Source organism: Glossina fuscipes, unplaced genomic scaffold (genome assembly GCF_014805625.2).
Source record: "Glossina fuscipes isolate IAEA_lab_2018 unplaced genomic scaffold, Yale_Gfus_2 1, whole genome shotgun sequence".
Lineage (NCBI taxonomy): Eukaryota > Metazoa > Arthropoda > Insecta > Diptera > Glossinidae > Glossina > Glossina fuscipes.
In genome coordinates, this window is record NW_023998415.1 from 1,341,098 (window position 1) to 1,364,053 (window position 22,956).

Consider the following 22,956-nt stretch of genomic DNA (forward strand, 5'->3'; position numbering starts at 1 on the left):
TTTTTTAAATTTTTGATGTATAAATGTTTTACCTATTATTATTTTTATATAAAAAAATATTAATTATTCAATTACCTTGAGAAAATATCCAATTAAAAAAGTATAAAGTTCAAGTAAAAGATTAGAAGAATTATATTCATTTTATATTAAATAAATGTATATAAAAATAAAATATACATAAAAGAATGATTAAATGATTATTTTTGCTTTGAATATCACATAAAACATTAGTTTATATAAACAGCCCGACTTTACATATACAGTAAATTAACCGCCCGACTTCCATATATACGGTAAATTTTTATAACAATACTAGTGATTATAAGTAATCATATCTTATATTTAAAAAAGTAGACAACATTCATGTCATTTTCACTAGTATCGTATGCGGTTGTTGCTGCAAATTCCATCATGAAATAAATAAAATATTGATTTCTGCTTAGTGTATTTTAATTTGCAAAAAACTTGACAGCACTTTCTAGTAAATAAAAGGCAAAATTTGATGAAAACTCCAAGAATAGCGAACTTTTCTCTGAGAAGAAAAGGAGATTATTATCGCAAATATGGATTTATCTTTTAAAAAAGTCGAACATTTGACACCGACACCAGCGGAATTAAGGCCTTATCAAAAAATCAAATGCTCGCAACCGGGTTGCGAAGCATTTTTTCATAATCATAACAATTATGAAATGCATTTAGAAAAGCGTCATAAGTTGCCTATTTTAAAAAAAATGAATCCTCGATTATATTATTGTCCCGAAGACAATTGCGTTTATCGTTATGGTAGTTTGGTCGGAAAACATTTCAAAACTATTAAGTATCTTAAACAGCATTACCAAAAAGTCCACATGCCCAAAGATTTCAGTTGCACCGAATGTGGGAAAACATTTATTAAGGAAAGCCAACTAAGAATCCATCAACAGGAACTTTGCGGAAAAAAGTTCGTATGTAAAGTGTGTACATCCACGTATGACAGCATCGAAGCCTTATTAACACATGGAAAACGTAAAGGGCATGCCGTGCGTGATGTGGTACCCTTAAAAAAAAATGATTGTAAAGTACCCACCAAATCTTTAAAATTTGTTAAACATACCATCATCAAAAATGAGCAACAACCAAACGAACCCAAGGGTAAACAAGTTTTTCATTAAATTATACAAAGAAAAACAGGGGAAATGTATACAATTTTCTTTTATTTTTAATTTGCAGATAAAACAAATCCTAAGTTGCTTTGTGCGACTAGCGTGCAAACGGATACCTTTGTAGGTGATGAGAGCATTGCCCCAGTCTTAGCTCATACTAATTTGGATGATATAAATTTATTGCTGAAAGATATAGAAACTCAAACTGAACCATTTATGAATAATTCCAGTGATAACAATTCATACCTTGACCCGATGTTGGCCCAATCGTCTCACATGTATACCCAGACTTGTGATGAGTTCCTTAGCGAATTGGGCTTGTCTGATATACAAACTCAAACTAACTGGCCTTCGCCATCTAGAGAATCGCCAGGGGATGCAGTACAATTTATTTCAACTGCAACTTCTACCAATCCTTACGTTCATGATGAATTATTGGTATCCACTGAAACTCAAACCAGTTTTACACAATGTCTGTTAAATTCGTGCTCTGAGGCACAAACCACAAATTCAACAGCCACAACAGTTACCGCGACGGCAGATGTTCCTTTTGGCAGTTTATATCATACGCAACATACGCAAACCTGTGATCCTCTGATTGATTTTGATTTCGTTACTCAACATAACGACTTAATTGATGGCTTTCAATCTACTTACACACAAACATGATGGTATGACTGGGAGTTTGGGGAAACCTTAGAGGTTGAAGGCGCAAAAAATGTAGACATTGGACAGAAGCAAAAAGAGAAGTAAATTTTGTTAAACATATTATTCGCTGACATACGTTTCTATTAAAATTCCCATACGATTAAAATATTTGAAGTGCGTACTTGGATATGCAGTTTGGCAGCGCCCGCTTTCAATGCGGTTTCAAACATTTTAAATGCAACCTAAACTTTGTGTAACTAAAATGTACCTGGCATGTGTTCACAACTAACTAGAATATATATTTGTAAAGATTTCTTAAAATGTGAATGAGCTGAGACTACAAGCGGTACTACTTTCTCATACTTATCTGCTTTTCTAGTGGGAGAAGAATAAACAGTTGTTAAAGAAACACGTAGTGTGTAGCAAGACTACAAACAATAAAATTAATTTCCAGGCGACACTCGCTGCGGCGTACTGAATTGAAAAATATACATTAGAGCTCGCAGAAGACGTAGACTCGTCCGCATCGACAATGCAATTCATTTATTTGGCCATGTCTGTCCATTTACTAATGCCATAATTACAATAAATTTTGCCCCATTCTTCTAGAGAAATGCAATTTAAATCCGAAAAGAATAAACGTAATCAGAAAGTAATGTGATTTATGACCATTTTTTAACCTTTGGAATAAGGTTAGTAATCTTGAGTTTTATTCCTAGGTAAAAGAAACAATTCAAATCTCTATTGCTTAAAATTTGTGGCCACAGATTCATATTCTGAAAATATGGGCGAACGGTACGCGCAAGAAGTTCTATTTCGCTCAGATCAGTTCTTTTCTATAATGACTCGACTGATGACCAAAAATGGTAATTAATTTATTTGCCAATTTAGGCAATCTATTACAATTGACGAAGTAATACTAAAATACATATGGCGTGATTGCTTAAGGACTTGATGTTCCGATTCGTGTTATTACATCGATTTTCCAGATATTTGGAACACATATTATATAGCTACATATATGTGTATATATATATATGTTCGCGTATAGACTCTCCAAGTTTTGCCTAAAGCAATAAACTAGCTCTCAAATTTTTCTGATCGCTCTTACAAGATTGAATTTAAAGATTTGTGTCGTATTTGCTTTAAAACTCTTAAATGAAGACTTAACATTTTGTTTAATAAAATCTCCTTGTCTAGTTGGAAACTTAGCTAAATGGGATCAAGAACTCGCTTCTAATTATCATAAATGCAAACACAAACGAAGAAGTTTCCATAAATATGTGCAAAGTGTTGTATATAAATAAAATGAGCATCAGAGATTCCAGAACGCGCTTGTGCATTGTTTATCTTATTAAGAAGTTTTCTTTTTCTTTTGTAAAATTCTTTCTCCGATTTATATTTGTATGTTGGGAATATTAAAAAAGAAATTTGACGTAAAATTTAACAGGGAAGTTTTACATGGCAATCTTCTAACAGAGTTGTTTTACATTCGAATTGTTATAAGAGACTTACTTTTTATAGTACTTTGAGCAGTTGGCAGCCCTTCTCGGTTAAGAGTTTCCAGTCAATGTGTTTGTGTGTTAATAATACACGATAGACAAACAACAATTGCCCTTGTAAAAAAAAAAAAACATACTTAATATAAGCTTTCACAGTATTATATTTGATGGCGATTACAAAAACAAACTACCCAAGTGCAAAAAAATGCAAAAAAGATCATTAAATATAAATTAAAACAAACAAAGCCCACACGAACACTTGTTTAAAATTGTTTGGTTTTGTTTGTCTGCCTTTAAAGTGACGATTGCGCGTTTACAAAAAGAAAAAAGGAAAAAAAAGAAAGAATTTAATGCTTCTTATAAGCGTACTCGTAAGGCAGAGGGATGAAAATATTGTTGTAAGGAGGAGAGGATAGATATACGAGGTATATACGATATATATACATATACTTATATACATATATATATTTATTCATATATATATATATATATATATATATATATATATATATATATAAATATATATTCGTACAAATTAACATTAAGAAGAAAGTGGAAAATTCTGCGTAGAGCAAACCGGTCACAACACATAGAAAAACCGTGAAGAAAATACTATATACAAACAAGAATTTTTCAACGCAAAAAAAACTGTATAAAGAAAATGTCGTTAGGAAGAAAAACGCTGAGTAGTATGAAATTTAAATAAAAAGTTGTTAAAAGAAAGTTGAAAGTATAGTTAACAACCTTGCGTTGTTTAAAAACGAATAAACAAAAAAAAAAGGAAAAATTAAGTTATTAAGAGTCGGGTGAGGTTTTATAAGATTCCCGATTGCTTAAGTAAACAGTGAAAAGTATGGAAAATTTGGAAGAAAAATTCATTTGTGAAAATTCACACTGAAGAGAAACGTTGAAGGAAAAAAAAAAAAATATATATAATATGAACCGGCTATCCAAAGTGCCAAATTTATTTTTTACTTTACAAAGTATGTGTATACACATATATAAATAAGGATATATACGCTACCTCCACAGTAAATCGTTATGTCCATTTTTCCCGTAAAGACTTTTTTAAAGATTGATGAAAGGAAGCCGAATATGTGATATAAGCCGGAAAAGCATTAATTTTAATTTGTCATCTTCTCGGTAAAGGAAACGGAAAACACTAGAAAAAAGAAGGTAAAAATCAATTGGGATAACATAGACCAATGGCTAAATGTTCTAATAATAATAATGATCATAGTAATAGAGAAAGGGTGGGTTAATTTTGTTTTATATTTCAATATCTATCAATTCTAATGTTTTACTCATGAAATTTTCTAATTGGAAACATCAAAGACCTTTGCTGATAAGATAAAAAATCAAAATTTTTACATTGATTAGATGAACTCTGTTTGTAAAAAGCAAGGATTCTGCCCTGCACAATCTTTGTTCCTCTCCATCTGAGGCCTTGATTTGAGATTCGCAAGATGTAAATATTGAAATAGAAAGCTTGCTACTTGGCTCTGATATTTCAATCAATGGGCGTGATTCGTTCGCAAACAGTTATTAAAAAAATTTCGAAAAACCAATAGAATTTTTCATCCGCAATAAGTTTGTAAAGGAATCGTGGAATTTTCAAAAATAAAATTTCAAAAAAAAGTTATTTGCTCGGCAAGAGGGGGATGCATTTCAAATTTTCCAATTAACCACGGCAAATCATTCGCAACACACACACGTTTACTTGCAATAGTCTCTTTCTAATGGGAGCATACGTTTTTTTTTTTGCTAATATTTAAGGAGACCTTCCGGTAATAAAAAATAGATTTATATAATTTTAGTTTGCACTTAATGTATGAGGTTTTACATGCTTGATTCAGACAACGTTCTGGTCTTCAAAAATACATATGCTTTTCGAGTTCACCGTAGTTTGCGTATTTCTACATTATAAAAACGAAAGCTAACCCCCTTTCGGTAGCCTCACTCACCACCGCGTAAATTTTAGAATTTTTTGCCAGAACTACACAGAACAAGGAATCTTTTCACCCTTATTAAATAAATTCGGTTATTTATTTAGTGTTTTCATTGTACGAGAACTAAGCGAGATAAGATTTCTGATAAATCGATTCAAAGATTCAAAGAAGCAGTAGTTTTACCGCATTCGCCAATTTGATTGGTTTGTGATTCTAAGCTTAAAAAGTTTGCATAAGGAAGTAGATATATTCGAAAGTTCGATATTGGTTTCTAATGATTTAATCCAGCAAATGTATATGGTATTTCTTTTTTTCTGGGACGCACCTACCTTGCGATTTCAGAACCCATCAATTCGACGTGTAGATTTAGTGAATCGTCATGAAGATGATCTTCAGCATACACAGTAATATGTGGTCAAAACATGGGCGTGATCTGCTCACATACAATCTTGAAAAACACCGACAATTTTTTAAAATTTTTTTGTACAACTTTCGATCCCGCGAATATATTTATTTTGGAAAAACTTGTACCCCTTGATCGCTAAAATCATATGCACCTTCTGTTCAAAGACGATGTCGTTCGGCTTGCTAATTAATGTGTTCATAATTGACGAAAATATTTTAATTCCAATTTGCTTGCAATTTATTGCTCGTTTATATCAACACCCACTCGGTTGGATGGGTTAGCGAAGCTGATCCTAATGTATAACTGACTCATAGTCTTCCGAAAGTAACTTCAATCGTAACTAGGTGGAGAAAGCGCTACATTGCGCTAGAATAAATTTGAAATAAGTTGGAATTGAAATCTTATCGTTAATTGTGAATGCACCGGTCGAGACTATTTTTAGACAGAACATGCAGATGGTTTCGGCGAACAATTGGGTACCAGTTTTTTGAAAGTATTTGAAAAAATTGTCGATGTTTTTCGAAGGTTTGTTTTAGTTTTTGCCACATTGTAGGCTTGTATGTGAACAGATCACGCCCAGCTTTCCGATCACATGTTCCCAATCGATCAGGAAGTGGTTATGCCAAATATGAGCATTCCATCTTTATTTTAACCCATCAACTTCACGGATTTCGTCAAAAATAGATGAATACAAAACGTCGGTAAATACTATATACTAGTATACACTAATTAATAATAATAATAGTAAACACTATGTAAGCATGGTATTTAGCCCGTACAATAAACTTTGAGATGTTGCCAAATTTCAAATACTGTATATTCGTGCACTGCATTGTAATGAATCGTAAGGGTGTGAAGATCAATTCGAATTTAACTAGCAAAGACACCTATCATTTCTGTTAACAAAACTCTGTTAACGACTTAATAGAGCTCTGTTATATAATTACAAATGACATATAGTTGGATTTGAAAGCCTACTCCGTCCATATTAAAAAAAGGAAAATATTTTTCTGGATATTTCATAAATCTGTATGAAAATACCTTTCAAACAAACTAAACAAATTTAAATTCTGCCTATGGGTGCTAATTTTAACGGTGTTTTGAAATTTGGTAAGTTAGCGAAAAATGGATATGGGATAATGGGCAAATTTGAGACTCTAGTGTGGCCAAACTAGAATATGTCAGCTCTATCACCTATAGAGTGAGCAAAAAACATTAAAACTATTTTTAGCGATTTTTTGAAATTTGGTATGTTAGCGAAAAATGGGTGTAAGTATAGTATAGTATTGCACTAGTATAGTATAGTACAGTAAAGTATAGTATATCACATTATACAGTATATATACTATACTCTAGCATAGCACAATATATACTAGTACAAAATACACTATTTTAGTGCAATATATACACTATACTGTAGCATAGTAAATTCTAGTGCAAAATACACTATACTGTAGTACAATATATTCTACTACAAAATACACTATATTGTAGTGTAGTATATTCAAGTGCAAAATACATATTTTTCGCTAACATACCAAATTTCAAAAAATCGTTAAAAATAATTCCCGAAAGAAAAATCTGAATTGTTTTGCCCATTCGACAGGTACTTTTATATAGATTCACGTGATATAGGTGAATATTGGAGACATTTTCTACTTTGGCCGCTCTAGAGTCTCAAATTTGGCTGTTCTTCCATATCCATGTTTCGCTAACACATCAAATTTCAAAAAATCGCTAAAAATAGTTTCTGAAAGAAAAGTTTTCATTTTTTATGCTCATTCGACAGGTACTTTTATATAGTTTCACGTGATATAGGTGAATATAGATGACATTTTCTAGTTTGGTCGCACTGATGTCTTAAATTTTCCCGTTATCCCATAGCTATTTTTCGCTAACATACATATTTCAAAGCATCGTTAAAAATAGCTCCCATAGGCAGAATTTGAATTTGTTTGAAAGGTATTTTCATGCAAATATACAAATATATTTCCCTTATTTTAATATGGACGGAGTCTGCTTTCAAATCCAACTATAAGTCAATCGTAATTATTTAATAAAGCTCTGTTAAGTCGTTAACAGAGTTTTGTTAACAGAAGTGGTAGGTGTCTTTGCTAGTTAAATTCGAATTTATCTTCACACCCTTATGAATCATTGCTTCATTTTACTGTCAAATATATAAAAACATACACGAAATGCCTACCAATTAATTAAAGAGTTTCACCATTTTAAATAGAAACTAGTGTGTAATGAATTCGCTCACAAATTGAATATAAATGAATTCAGAGGGCGTTTTCGAATGCATTCGATTTGCCACTTGTTTGTACTCTATACGAGTAGGTATCGGGATTGCTATAAAGTAATCAATCATATATATTAGATGAGGTACGAATAGCGGAATGTATTCAGTCACGTCTGTAAGTTCGAGACCCGCGATCATGATCTCAAAACATAGTTTAGAATGCAAACTTCGTTTTGACAATTCCACTAAACATGGGATTGAGGAAACTTCACTAGAAATAATCAGAGACAGTAAATAAAGCGAAGTATGCAGATATGGTTTTTTTGGTATCCACAAATGGTAACAAATTGTCTGATACCATACACTCTCGTTTTTTTTTAATTCTAACTTTGACAGCGTCTCACAGAAACATTTGCATATAGCAAGGAAATACAACCGAAGGAATGTTGTGGTTAGAAGTCAGTTTATGCCTACATATATGTTAGTGACTTGCTCTACTGCGGGTTGGCCCTTAATAACAAACGAAATTTTTCATTTGAAAAAAATTCGACAGTTGTGCTAGACATATCCGGCATATCTACTGATGATAGCATTTGTGATCGAGTTCGTAATAAAATTCAATTTTTATATCATTAATTTTAATTTGTTTTTTTTTGTAATAATAATAAATAGTTTCCGTTTTATAAATATGTGATATGAACTTCATCATTACTTTTTTTGCACGGTTTATAGAGTTTTTTCCATTTCATACGCTTTTTTAAAGTAGTGGAACATATCACCAAATTTACCATATGTCGCATGTACTTTTTCATACGGTTTTTTTTTGCACGGATTTCTAAGGAACGCATCTGTCCTTTGCAAAAATCGAGTTGGGTGTATTAAAAGATTTAATCCAATTCCTCTGTCTTCGATTTATACTGAATTATAAAATAACAATTGCATAAAACAAAAACTGAGAAATTGGAGGCAATATGAAGTAAAACCTATGACCCGCAGTCATTATCAGTTAATTTATATAAGTAAACCAATTATTCGTATACTATGCCACTGCGTAGGAACGGTATGTGAACGGAAAGATTTAAGTTTTCTACTTTTTTTTTTTTTCTTGTTCAGAAAACCATATATATGCAGCTATGAAGTTACATTTCGCATAAAATAGACTAAGTTGGTAGGTAAGCTGTATGATGGGCAGCTAAGATTTTGCCTAACTTAAAAATTTTAATGGTGCTGCAGCGGGAAATAGTATATAAACTAAGCGGAGGAAAAAGGCGAGACTTCAGACTATTTTTGTGAAACTTTTTAGAGTAAGAAAGAGGGAGAGAAATAGGGAACAGCTGCTATCAGATTTGTTATTTGTGTGTAAGGGAGCAAATAACGGCTGAAAAACTTTTCAACAATAATTAGACGAAGACTCATCTACAACAATATACAATCGTTTATACAATTGTGTTTCATTCATGAACTAAAGTTTATTTACAGCTATTTACATACGATATATGCATATGCACCTATTTTAGCAGATATACTGAACATCATCATAATTTTAATATTAATATGTCAAAATGCTTGGCGTTGGTGGTGGTGGTGGTGCTGCAACGTGTATTATTTATTTTCTCCCTGTTTCTTTTTCGCTCCCTCTCTTTTTTCTTTTCGTATTTATATTCGTTTGTCCATCTATTTAAACTCACAAACCATACAGTCATACGTACTTAGATTTTTGTTTAGTTTCGCCATAAGATATTCCAATTGGCTTGGCTTTGGTTCCCTTTGGTGGTAGTGGTGCTGGTGGTGGTGTGTTTGCAAGTAAAGAGAGAAAAAATAAGAAGAAAAGTGTGCGTTGTCGTTCATTTACTTAATTCATGAATTACTGACTACAAGTCACTGACTGACTGGATGGCTGGCTGCCTGGTCGGCTGGTAGCCTGTTTGGATGGCTGACCAGCTGGCTGAAGCGCTTTGGTTTATGCATTCGTGTGTAAATTCCTTTCACTGTTTCACCGCCATTGCTTGGTTTAATTACATGCTTCACATATGTATCGCATGTAAACGTGTGTAAGTATATCTTTACTTTCTGTGTTAAATACCTTTAAACAGCAATAAAATTGTGTATCAGCGCGCGCGCTACGTTTGCATGCACAGTTTTTGTTTTTTTTCCATATTACTTTGCACAAAACATTTTACACATATTTACAATTCATAGATTGTTTATGAAATTCTCGACCATTCTTTGTGGCCTATAATTAAATGCATTTCAACTAACACACTAACAAATATATATGCTGAACACAGTAATTTTGTGCCCTTAAGTTCTATTTAGCTATGAATTGTTAATTATTGTTGTTGCTGTTGTAAATTCTAATTACTTACAAGCATATACACGGTGATGAATTTATGACTTGTACAATACACACATGCACATGATAGGTGTACTCACGTACGTATAAGAGAAAATGACCCAGTTATGTATGTGTTGAGAACCGCATAATTGTACGTAATGTACTTACGTTATTGAAAAAAAAAAAACGAAAATTGCGTTATACTGTATCTTTACATTAGTTGTATTTTAAATATAGCGATAAGCAAAAAAAAAAAAAAAACAAATAATTACAAAACATTATATAATTGTACAAAATTTTTTATACTTTTTACTTTTACTTAACAGTTAATAACTTTAAATATCTTATAAATTCTTCATATGTTTTAATATTAAAGTAAATCAAATGTTGAAGTCTTAGTCTTAGTCGTCGCATATCAAATTCTTTTGCGTAAAAGTGATGTTGCTGTCGGTTGAAGGAAAATAATGATTGAAATTTAACTATTCCTAGATCTGGACTGAAAGTATAGGTAACTTATTGAAATTAGCTCAACCAATGTGCGAGGGAATCTTATTCATCTTACAGTCACCCCCCATGAAATTATTCGACATCCACCTAAGAATAAATTCTACTTCTTAAATTCTATTTTTATCCTTACCTAATAAAAGAGTACTCTTAGCTTCTGAGCACACTATTGTTTATTGTTTATTCACTAAATCAATCCTTTTCGTCTTAGTACGAAAAATATCATTATTATTGTTATTACTTTTATCACTTTTATTTATTAATTTAGGCGGAGAAATGAATTCTATGACTAAAGTCCGAAGGTCTTAGCATCTACGTCTTTAGGCTTTATTGAAAACTTCATCGCTCTTGAGATTTGAGTCCAAGATCATTGAGTTCTTAGTCCACTTCCTTTTGTCCACTCGGCCACCCAAGCGGAGTCCACGAAAACCAGGCTGTTCGCTCATCCAATGTCACGTGTACTTGCTTAGGCAGGCAGGGGTGGCTACATCGGTCAACAGGGACGTAACTATTAGCGCTTCTTGCCAGGATTCTTCGGGGGAAAGCTTGCACTTTTATATACGACGCAAGAAACTTCGGGTATATACAACTTTAGTTTAACCAATGTGTGAGGCCTGACCGCTTGGGTGCGGACCTTCGGCGAGTACTCGTGGTGGCTGTGGTATCACCATATGGGGGGCCTTTAAAAAAAGTTGAAGTGCTTGATACGCCTCGTTCTGCCCAGAGGGAACGGTTTGGATAATATCCAAACTTTCATTTCTGGTAGTTTAACCTTGGACTAGGTCCTCTCTTTGCAGGAATGTCTCGCAAGTCTGAGGATTGTCCTAATTCACTTAACAACCGACAATATCTGACCATCATTGTCTATACATGTACAGGGTTCGTCCCTTTAAGAAAAGCTGAAAGAAAGTATAATTACCTTCAACGCCAATTACAAAGAAAGTGAACTGCCATCGCACAGAGGACGTCACGAGCAGACCTTTTCATATAGCATTATTATTTGAAGGAATATCGGCAGCGCAGATATTTCGAACATGGGAAGAACAAATCTTATCCGCTGGAGATGTGAACGTATAGAAGCGGTACAAGAAATATTTTAGTCTAGCCGACATCCGTGCCATTTAGATCGTTTATATCTGATCAAAACGGGGGTGTCTAGGAGCGAACTTTGCCACGTTCTGTTCAGACGTTCTCGCGCAGCGTTACGCGCAACGAATAGCTTGAACGCTCAAAGGCAGGCTGTACCCTGAGTATGCACAACCCTTACAATGGCAGGAATTAGGCAGAAGTAAAGTGAAGCTGTATTCACCAATCAAGTCTGCTAGTGAAAAGTACTCTGCATTGTTCTGGCAATTTGAGGCTATGTAACCGCACTGCTTGTCCCTGCTATAATTTATCTGAAAGATCTTCTGCACTCTACCCGCGTATGTACCTACCGGACATAACCATTTTGACTATTTCGTCATAGATATATCTGATCAGTGTTCTGCTTGTTTGCCAACTTAAGCCGTTTCTTATCTATAGTTTGCTTGTGAGCATGAAACAATGGAAATAAGTGTTTTATTGGATCACGGGTAGAGAAGGCCAAGCTTATCATTTCATGACCTTGATCCAACCTGTGCCTAAAATTTCGATCGTGATAACCTATTGGAATTCTTACGTTGAATTATTCTCTTCACTTTTATCTAAACTTTTGAAAATTTTGAAGACCCGGAAAAAGTATTGGGTAAAAGGAAGTTTCGTAGCGAAATTCTCAAAAAAAATGCTCTACATTTTACAATATAACCTCGGCTAAGAGGATAAGGCTTCGAGAGATTGAGAAAAAATATTTACGATTTTTGTGACGAAAATTTTTTATTTTAATTAGCAGCATATACCTTATTCTGAATCTTTTGCAATAAGGCCAGATACAGAAAGTAGCTCGATATTTGGATACCGCAACAATTAACGGTAAAATAATTTATGAAGCGAATTTCCATCTGCTCCAACAAGTGATGAAGAGTGAGTGAAAAAAAAAGTGACTGCGAAAAAAAAAAGAGTTGAAAATCGGTGTATAGAATACACCTTGTACAAAGGGTGTGAAAAGTCACCGATCGATACCACGAAAAGTTAACATTGGAGCTTAGCATTAGAGTTAGTTGCTTCAACCCCGCCAGACGATAGATTCTGTGCCCTACTGTCACGAACTAATTTGTCTTCAGCACAAATTTGTGTCCCACGAACACTCCGCAGACAGTTACATCGTATAGGAATAAACGGATGAGCGAAACCTACTTATCGAACAAACAGATCATAAGCCCTGGGCCATTGGTCTTCTTCGGCCAATGAAGACCACTAATCAAAATATCAAAATTTCATTTAATAAACTTCATTGAAAATATTAGAGAAACGTTTTTGAATTTTGATGAACCAATGTACGCATAGGTGTTTCTTATCTCTAAAGTATTGTGTTCCTCTTTAATTTACCCCTATCTGCCGTTCCATTCCTCTTTTTACGCGTGTGTTGAAAGCATTAGTTTACATAGAAAGAAAGGAAAGAAAAACGCACTTAGTTAAATTTATTTGAATTACCTTCGGTCAGTTTGAAAATTATGATAATGGGTTGGCTCATTATTGAACATTTTGTCTTGATTGATTTGTGTTAAGCGGTGACATTTATTATAAAAAACTTTTAGGGTCAAGTTTATTTGCATCCTAAATTTTTCCCTAAACGAAATTTTTGTATAAATTTCGAAAATCATCATCATCGGATTATAAATTTGCTCACTATTGTTAAAAAGCCCATGACCCGATTTATAGCATAGTATAGGCAATATTAGGGCATATTGTGTAATGCTATTAAAGATATGCTAATTTTATATATCTTATCATTTATTGCGTTGTGCCGTTCAATGAGTTTGGTGGTACTGTTAAATTTGAATAACAAGTTTTTATACGATGTACAATTTATGATACAAAGCTATATTGCACGGATGTATGCAACGCTAAGTAGGACTTGAGATAGATCTATATTTTATTATAATGATCGATTCAGAGATATTGCGATTTGATTTAAGTGTGTCCGTCCATCCGTCCGTGTTGATTTCCTTTGTTCAATCTAGAGGTTGCAATTTTTTAGATATTTTATTTTTTTACCCAAGGTAGATCACTATTGAAAATGGCTTTATTGGACCATTTTTTCGACCATGTACCATGTAACACCTTATTTTGAAAAATCGTTATATAAAATTTATTTTGTATATAGCAAGGTGGTGTAGGGTATTTAATCATGGGCCGGGTTCTACCATAGTGTTTTTACTTATAATATTATTTTTATGAAGAAAGTAATTCCTTGTAATATTGTAAAGTGAAAAAATAAAGTAAATTAAATTTTTTTTTTTTTTTTTTTTCTATAATAAGAGGGAATATGTAGATATACTTTTGAGAGTGTACAGTCATGTACAAAGTGCTGACAAATCGGAGAAAGATACGATTGACAATTAAATATATAATGTATACAACATCATACACGATCGATAAATCGAATGAATGAGTATTTGCTCCATTTCGCAATAAAAGCCCGTAGACACGCCGCAGTGATGAGTACTAATTGATTTCGCCCAAGCCGGAATTTTTTAGCAGGACTGGATTAGCACTGATCGAAAATGCTTTATGCGACTTCTGATGTACGACCTTGAGCTTTTATAAATATTCCCACATTATCAAAATAATGATTTCGTACATTCCATTATAATTTTCCTTTCTCTCAGGGCATTCGCAATTTTTGAGGTGTTTTATTGAGATTTAAAGTGCGAATCGTATTGGCAGTGAATTAGATTGAATCATTTTAACGACTATTCGTACAATGCTAAATGAAAAAGTCGTCATATGAAAAAAGGGTCTCTTTCAATACATGTCAAATGTAGGACAACTTAGATGAGACGGGATGAGGCATTGTTTAAACCCCGAATTGATTTGAAAATAAATTGTTATTCGCAATTTAGTTTTAATTGTGGACGTATTAGTAAAGTAATCGGGATCGCTTTTAAGCCGAACTATCTTCACGAAATCGAAACAAAAATATGAAAAAATTGCTGGTGTTTTTTCAAGGTTGCCTGAGCTTCCACTCTTTTATGACCATGCATGGAAGTAGACCATAACCTTTTTTTTCTAATTTTCGATTCCTAATTGATCGTGTCATATCGATGCTTGTGTCATATATCAGCTTCCTATTTGCATTTTCACGACTATGGCAATTCGACAAGAAAAGCGGACAGAAATAATCCCTCTTGGTAGAAATAGACATATGCAAAACATCAATAGGGCCAGAGAGAGTTTTCCTCTGTCCACATAAGACTTTTAAAAAAGTCATTTTTATACGGCACAAAGTTCCTAAGTTAAGATTATAACAGACGAAGCATAATGTAAGGTATGCAATGCCCGGCCATTCCGACTAATTATCATAAATTTTTTCAAGTAATAGTTATGTGATCCTTTTCTATATTTTAGGCGTACCTCGCCTATAAAAAACGTGGACCAATCCAAGATAGATAATTAGCGAATAGATTGCCAATGTCGAATAACGGCTTAAATAACGCCACAAATGGGCGCAATAGTGCCAATAATAATAGCAGTAACAATAGTCAAAAGCCACAAAATAGTAAAAGTGCCAGTGCAACAACCGTACAACATCATCCTCATCACCATCTCGGCTCGATTAATACAAATGTTAACGCACACAACACCAAGTCAATTAATTTAAAAGGTGTAGATGGAAAAACTAAACCGATTATAACAACACTGCCCGACAAAACGAAACAGCACACGACAGCAACGGCCATAACTCAGAATCATTCACCAGCTGTAACCAGTACAACAACAACAACAACAGCAACAACAACAACGACAACGCAATACAGGACCAATAGCAATATTAATCAAATTCTTAAAAATGTTAATACAACAGCAATCGCACCTACATTCTCCAGTGGCAGTGGTAACGTAGCGAGAGGAAATACTATTAATAAAATTGCAGTACACCGACGTGATACCTCCAGTGTAAATGGGCAGGCAGGACAGCAAAATTTACAACAAAGCCTTCGTGATCCCAATAGATATCGTTACGTTAAGCCGCAGACTTTTTTGACAAGTGTCCAGGCGTTGGAAAGTAGTATAAATGATGTGGTTGATAAAGTGGGAGAGACTGGAAGACTAAACAATGACTCACACACCTTGGTTTATTATGAGGATAATTTAATATCTGGCAGTTTGGAGGCTTTAATTGAGCATATGGTGCCTACACACGACTACTATCCCGACAAAATCTATATTTTCTCATTTTTGCTAAGTGCCAGATTATTCATAAGACCCCACGAGTTGCTAGCGAAAATATCACAAACTTGGGAGAGACAACAGCAGCAGCAGCAACAACAATCCAATGCGGTAACTTGTGCACTAATTAGTAGCGATCAGGTTGATGATGCGGGACATTTCAGTTACATGTCTCTCTCAAACAATTCGGCGTCGCCGCTAAGTCAACACAAATCTGACCGCAACGAAAAACAATTATTGTCGCCGTCACCTCCACCACCATTACCACAACAACACCAACAGCAACAACAACAACATCAAAAGCAACAACAACAACAACGAACCCACACCCAAAAATCTGCACAAAATTGCATACGTTTACTAGCCGAATGGATAGAAACATTTCCATATGATTTTCGCGATGAACGCTTAATGCAACAGGTACGCATTCTAACGCGCAAATGTGTATATATAGACAATTCATTGGGCAAGCAGGTATCACGTATTTTGCAATTGCTGGTACAACGCCTAACTGCTTTGGAAAAATATGAAGAATTTCTACAAACACTATTGCAAAGTGATTTTAATAATGCGACATCAAGCCAGCAGTCATCGCATTATAGTACTTCCGCTTCGGCTTCATATAATAGTTCATCAGGTATTAACGCACATAACTCACTTAGTAAAGCGGCGGTTCATGTTCTGAATAGCCATCATCATCAACAAATGCCACATCATCAACATTATTATGATGGTCATCAGAAAGCCGTATACCTGGCCCATTCTCATTTGGCTAATCTCTCTTCATCAACAAATCCTGCTTCTTATGCAAACTCTTCCTTCACTTCGTCCGCTTCTAGTGCTGGCGTTTCCTCAACAGATTCCACAAATAGTCATGACGTTTTCGGTATTATGGATTTGTGTTCAAGTTGCGCTCAGTTGGCCCATCAGTTAACCGCCATCGAACTCGAACGTCTCTCTCATATAGGTCCAGAGGAGTTTGTACAGGCTTTCGCCAAAGAATATCATAATGCAATGGCGACTACTAATACTGCAACAATATCGAATAAACAGCAGTCAGCAACGGACTCTACCCAGCTAATGAGTTGCTCTTCCTTAAATGATATGAAAAAAACGAGAAATCTAGAATCCTATGTGGAATGGTTTAATCGCTTAAGCTATTTAACAGCCAGTGAGATTGTTAAGGTAAGAAAAGAGAAATAAAAATTAGAGAAAAAATTGCAAAAATTAAAGGATTTCTCCTCTCCTTCTATTCTGTAGTATCCTAAAAAGAAGCAACGTGTACGTATTATAGAATATTGGATTGAAACGGCCCGTGAATGTTTCAACATTGGCAACTTTAATAGTCTGATGGCGATAATAGCTGGTCTAAATTTATCGCCGATCTCTCGACTAAAGAAAACCGTAAGTTTATTATTAAATATACAACCTATGTTGCATGAACCCGTAACGATGATAAAATTAATTTTAAAAGAAAGAATTGTTCACGATTGATATTGAATAAAAGTCCGATCCCCTTAATCGTTAAAAGCTATTCAGAAGTTATTCATGCTTAATATATTTATATTGGACGCATTGCGCCCATGAACGGAACGACGCATACTTATTACATATACGTTTCCTATAAACGTTTCGAAACTGTTAAATTCATTACTTAACGTAAAAATTATTGCTAATCCGTAGAAAGATTAAATATCGATTGGTTAGGTATATGAAAGTCTTGATTTGATTGATAGAAATTAAATGAAGCAAGTAAGAACTTTATATTCGGTCATGACTGAATCTTTTACACCCATCACTGTGATCCTAAAAAGAGGGAAAAGAACTAAATTGTCATAGTAATAAGTGGGCGCTGCTAATTTCTTCTATTATCAGAATAAGTGCACGGAAAGCAAAGGCAGCTTTTGTTGCGCATGTGGGCGTTATAAGCTTGCCCTTTGATAGGCTTGGGTCATTTTTAAATTTGTTTGCAAACTTGTAAGCGATACATTCATTTCGCCTCAAATACTACACAGTTGGGCAGACAGGCAGATTGACAGACGAACGGGCGGATATGTTTAGGTGCATTCTGAATTTCAAAATGATCAAGAATTTATGTACTTTATGGGGTCTTTGAAGCTTATTTCTGTGCCTTATAAAGGCGTTGAAGAAAAAATCAAATTTTGATATAATGTAATATTGGGTAGTCGTGGTGAATTTTTTACCACTTTTGTACACAAACGCTAGAACACCGTTCATGGAATATGCCTTCAAATTTTTGTACTATTTATCTGCTATGGTTTACGAGTAGCGAGCAAAAAACTCATTTTTTATTCCCTTTGAAAAACAGAGGTATTCTCAGTTTGTGTGGTGCTGTCGATCTGTTCTTCGACCGATTTGGCCCATTTTCAATACCAACCCGCGTGCAACAACCTTCAATGTTTCTGCCAAATTTAACGGACAGACGGATATGCTTAAATCGATTTAGAATATGATGTTGATCAAAACTATACATGCCCTTTGTGGGGTGTCTGATGCTTACTCATCTTTCGGTGATGGGTATGAAAGTATTTTCTGAAGGTATATGATATTCTTTTCCATGCTCAAAATATGAGCATGAATTTTATGTATTTAAGTGTAAGTTTTCATTCAACATAAAGTAGACACGTCTGTTTGTACGGTATGTTTAAGAAAAAAACATGTGAGAACGAACCGTTGTCGAAATTTTGTTGAAATGTTGTTGCGTATACAAGCTGCAAGATATATTAAATGAAAACTAAGAAGATCGGTGCCCTTCATTTCAGTGGTCGAAAGTTCAATCAGCCAAATTTTCAGTGTTGGAGCATCAAATGGATCCCACATCAAATTTCAATAGCTATCGCTCGACGTTGAAAGCGGCAATGTGGCGCTCCGAAGGTGCCACCGAAGAACGCGAACGCATAATCATTCCATTTTTTAGTTTATTTGTAAAAGATTTATACTTTCTCAACGAAGGATGCTCGAATAGGTAAGTAATTGTTTTTGTCTTCTTCATTGGAAAATTCAATCCTCTTAATTTTATATAAAGGAAAAACATTCTTTTTCCCAGACTACCTAATAATCATATCAATTTTGAGAAATGCTCTCAATTGGCCAAACAAGTGATGGAATTTAATGAATGGAAGAAAGTTAAGTGTCCCTTCGAAAAGCTGCCTCATGTTATTGCATATTTACAAAACAGTCTGGTTTTAAATGAAAACACCTTGTCTATGTCTTCATTTGAATGCGAACCACCCGAGAATACAGAGGAGAAAGATCGATATAAAACGGTGAAAGCTGAAACAAAACAGCAGCTTCTACAGCAATTGCAGGAACAACAGTTACAACAACAACAGCAACAGCAGCAGTAACACTAGTTGACGCGTTTCGAGCAATAAGAATGAATTTGACATCAAAAGAGGCAAGTCCTTGAACTATATAATTAGTTTTATATTTTTCTCTCTTTCATTACAAATGTATTCCCATTTTCCCTCCCCCTTCATTCTTTACTATTATTACCCGCATTTTAAAATTCAAATAGTTCGAATAGTTAGAAGCGTAATATAATTTTCAAATATTTTTTACATCTTATGCTGAACTATGTATTTTCATTAGCAAAGTGCCAAGCTTTCTATGAATCGTTGTTTCTCAGCCGACTGATCGAAAGTTATTCTTATGTAGCTTACGTGTTTCTTAGCATACGGTTTGCAAAACATCTTGCGATGACACATGATATACTTCAAGTCGTGGTATTTAGTATAAATGAACTGCCATCCGGTTTTACCAAAATTTATATGAAAGCCAGTGGACTAAGCTAAATAAGTTAGTGGAGAAAAAAATTTCTAGGTTAGCGAGGGACAAGCTTTTTCATTTAAATAACTATTGCGGCATATCTGGACCAAAGTGTATCTATTAAGGTTAATAATTGTGTAGCGAGCGTATAACTAACGACATAAGATTAACGTTGTAAATCCCCCGCTGAAGGAGGTTAATGTTAAGATACAGAAGGAGGAATTAAAATGTTATATTAGGTCAATATAAAAAAATGCAAGATTTAAGGACAAAAGGTATGAAAATTCGAAGTTGGGCTGAAGAAAAAGGTTTGCTTTTTTAGTGAAAAGAAATCACTCTTCGGAGATGAGCATCAGTGAAAAGATCATAGAGATTATTACACGATCTCAACAGATGGAAGTAACTTCTAAGAAGATGGCGGGATAGTTTTGTGACATGTATTCTACTACTTGGAGGTAATTTTACTTGTCAGGTCAAGGTAAGCAGGTGGAATGTGTTGAGTGGGGTTTTATTATTTAGTGTATGTCGTACCGATCGATTCACAATCATTTTCTAAATCGATTTAAGTCTGTGTGTCCGTGTGTCCGTCCATGTATTGCTGTGTACAAGCTGCAAGGGGCAATTTTTGAGATATTTTAATGAAATAATATATGGATTAATATGGATTAATAATATATGGATTTGAAAATGGTCGGTCCACCTTTTTAACCGCTCCCTATATAACGCCTTATTCTGAAAAGTCATTATGTTGAAAAAAGTTGCAATTTTCAAATTTTCAACTTTCAAAAAATTTGCTAAGTAGTAGTATTTCGGCATTCCTAATTGTTGTGAAAACTTTGGACCGGCGGGGCAATTTTTTGAACCTCCTCTCATATAACCGTTTCTACGGAAGGTGAAGCGTGGTAAAAAATTCGAATTTCCAACATTTCATGATGAAAATTGGCCCATAATAATGAGTTGACAAAGAAGTCTGCCTTAACGAATTTGGGCCACGTAGGTCTAACGTTTGGATACCACCGCGTATAAGGATTCTCGTGAAATGCTTATATGTTAAAAATGTCTAATTGTTAATTTTGTTCTAATAAAAATTTGTTCATGATAGTAATTAAATAAAAAAAATAAATGGCTTCGCATGTGTACGTTCCGGTGGATTGTTACCAAAACGAGCGAATAACTGTATTAGGCGAAGCGGTGCAGAGTATGTAATGTCGGCTATGCCCGACTATAATGTTCTTACTTGTTTTTTTTTTTAAGAGGGAATTCACGTCATAGGCAGCATTGAATCATAGTTCAGCTCGCAAATTGCTGATTGTTTTTTTAGGTTGCTTAGCAGGTTGCTTCAAGTTGAAGCGCTTTAGATAATCATAGAAAAAGAGAAGTGATGACGACATGAGCGTTCGATGGTTTTTTGGGTTCCCTTTAGTGCTCGTACCGTATATATCTTTTATTGTCTGGAGACTAGAATTTATCATGGATAGTCTTCGGAGAAGATGTGATGCGTTCGTGCCTTGTCCCCAAAAGGGAGGTAGGCCAATTTTAATTGTGATTTATGTGGGATACTAATTAAGTGGAAAAAACTTTAAGAAATTCCAGGATTTTTTCTCACAGATTACAAAACTGTTTTTTTTTTATTATAACCTAAACTACTTCTAGCACAAGGGGTATGCAACTCCCAGAAAGGTCTGAGGTAGACATCTGAATCGGTCTAAGCGTGTCTGACATTCTTATATTCTTGTATTCGTTCAACGGAAATTTTGAGATATTTTAGTACAATGACGTGCATTTAGACCAACGAATAACGCTATTGAAAATACTTTGGTTTGTACAACTTTTTCACATCATTTCCCATATAACGCCTTATTTTTAAAAGTCAGCTTACGAATAACAGTATTAGTCGAAGCGTATCCTTGTAGCACAAGCCGTGTAAGGTATAAAAAGAAAAAAGCAATATTACTATTGAACACCTACCTACTGGCTTAAATCCTTGTACTAATAGTCAGTGTGTAAAAAGTATTCGGAAATGTACGATTAACTCAAAAAACAGCTTTAAACATATTGAGTAAAACATTACGCTCTAATCTCTGGTCCTCGCCAAAATGTATGCAGGTATAGGCCAACGTTATTAGTAACGTTAGTATTTCGAACACCCACCAACAACCGAATGGAAAGCCGGACATAAGGAAACCGCAGTCAGAGTCTCAATAGTATATATACACCTTACTTGGTTTAATTCTTTACTGGCATTTTAAATTCTCTGTGAGTGCATACGATTTCTGTGGCAGATAATTGTCAATAAACCTCACATCGACATTGGTAAGATGATTGCATTCAAAAACTCAATATGTTTACCGGAAATTTTATCACAAGTTTCTAGCTCTGTTCTTGTCCGTTACGTCCTTCTTTTTTCTTCCTCCCCTATACTTTTGTGCCCATTATGTATATATACACTCAGTTACAAAGAAAATTACACTCATTTAAAAAACAAGCTTGCCATACGATATCTTTTTTAAGAATGTTTTTTTTTTACAAAGAAATACAACTAATTAAAAAAAAAAAAAAATTTATTTAAAAAGGTATTATAAAAATAAAGTTATAATTACTAAAATACAAACTATTTTATAAACATAAAAACAAAAATTAATAATAAAAGTCAAAGACTTGGAAATAAATTTCATTCGTATTGATAAAAATTAAAAAATAGAAAGAAATCAATATATTTTAAGTAATTAATAATAATGCATAAATTTAAGCGAACTTCTATTCTCATAAATTTTTTGTATTGAGTCAAAGTCGTATTTTTCAAAGTCTTCATTTGCATTTTTCCTTTTTAAGATGTCACTCTCTCTCTGTCTCTCTCCCTCTCTCTCTCTTAAAAAACACAAACCACCATAAGATTGCTTGCGAAAGTCAGTCTTTAAATATTTATAAAACTGATATATATATATATATACTGTGATACGACGTTTATAGAAAAAAATAAAAATAAAATAAAAGAAAAAAAAACATTGAAACCGTTGTCCTGGCCAAAGGAATGAATTGTGTTAGAAATTTTCGAGAGATAGTAAGAAAGCCATATACACTTTAAAATATTAACCTTGAACACTCGTCTCCCTTACATTCTTTCATTGA

General features: G+C 33.9%; 2 protein-coding genes across 7 annotated transcripts; both read left to right on the top strand.

Annotated features, from left to right (window-relative positions):
• Positions 1-387: 387 nt before the first annotated feature.
• Positions 388-2,837, top strand: LOC119645360. Its single transcript, XM_038045531.1, has 2 exons — positions 388-1,131; positions 1,210-2,837. The coding sequence occupies exons 1-2, from the start codon at positions 564-566 to the stop codon at positions 1,809-1,811; spliced, it is 1,170 nt and encodes a 389-aa protein (XP_037901459.1). The 5' UTR covers positions 388-563; the 3' UTR covers positions 1,812-2,837.
• Positions 2,838-3,505: 668 nt separating this feature from the next.
• On the top strand, positions 3,506-22,410 carry LOC119645359 (ras guanine nucleotide exchange factor M). Of its 6 annotated transcripts, none has more exons than XM_038045525.1 (7): positions 3,506-3,717; positions 3,839-4,468; positions 15,217-17,223; positions 17,299-17,442; positions 18,822-19,024; positions 19,085-19,456; positions 21,741-22,410. In XM_038045525.1, exons 3-6 carry the CDS (start codon positions 15,280-15,282, stop codon positions 19,404-19,406), a joined length of 2,613 nt encoding a protein of 870 aa, XP_037901453.1. In that variant the 5' UTR covers positions 3,506-3,717; positions 3,839-4,468; positions 15,217-15,279; the 3' UTR covers positions 19,407-19,456; positions 21,741-22,410. The 6 variants fall into 6 exon arrangements, with proteins under 6 accessions (XP_037901453.1, XP_037901454.1, XP_037901455.1 ...); XM_038045526.1 differs by having other exon boundaries at positions 3,842-4,468; XM_038045527.1 differs by having other exon boundaries at positions 3,846-4,468.
• The last annotated feature ends 546 nt before the right edge of the window (positions 22,411-22,956 follow it).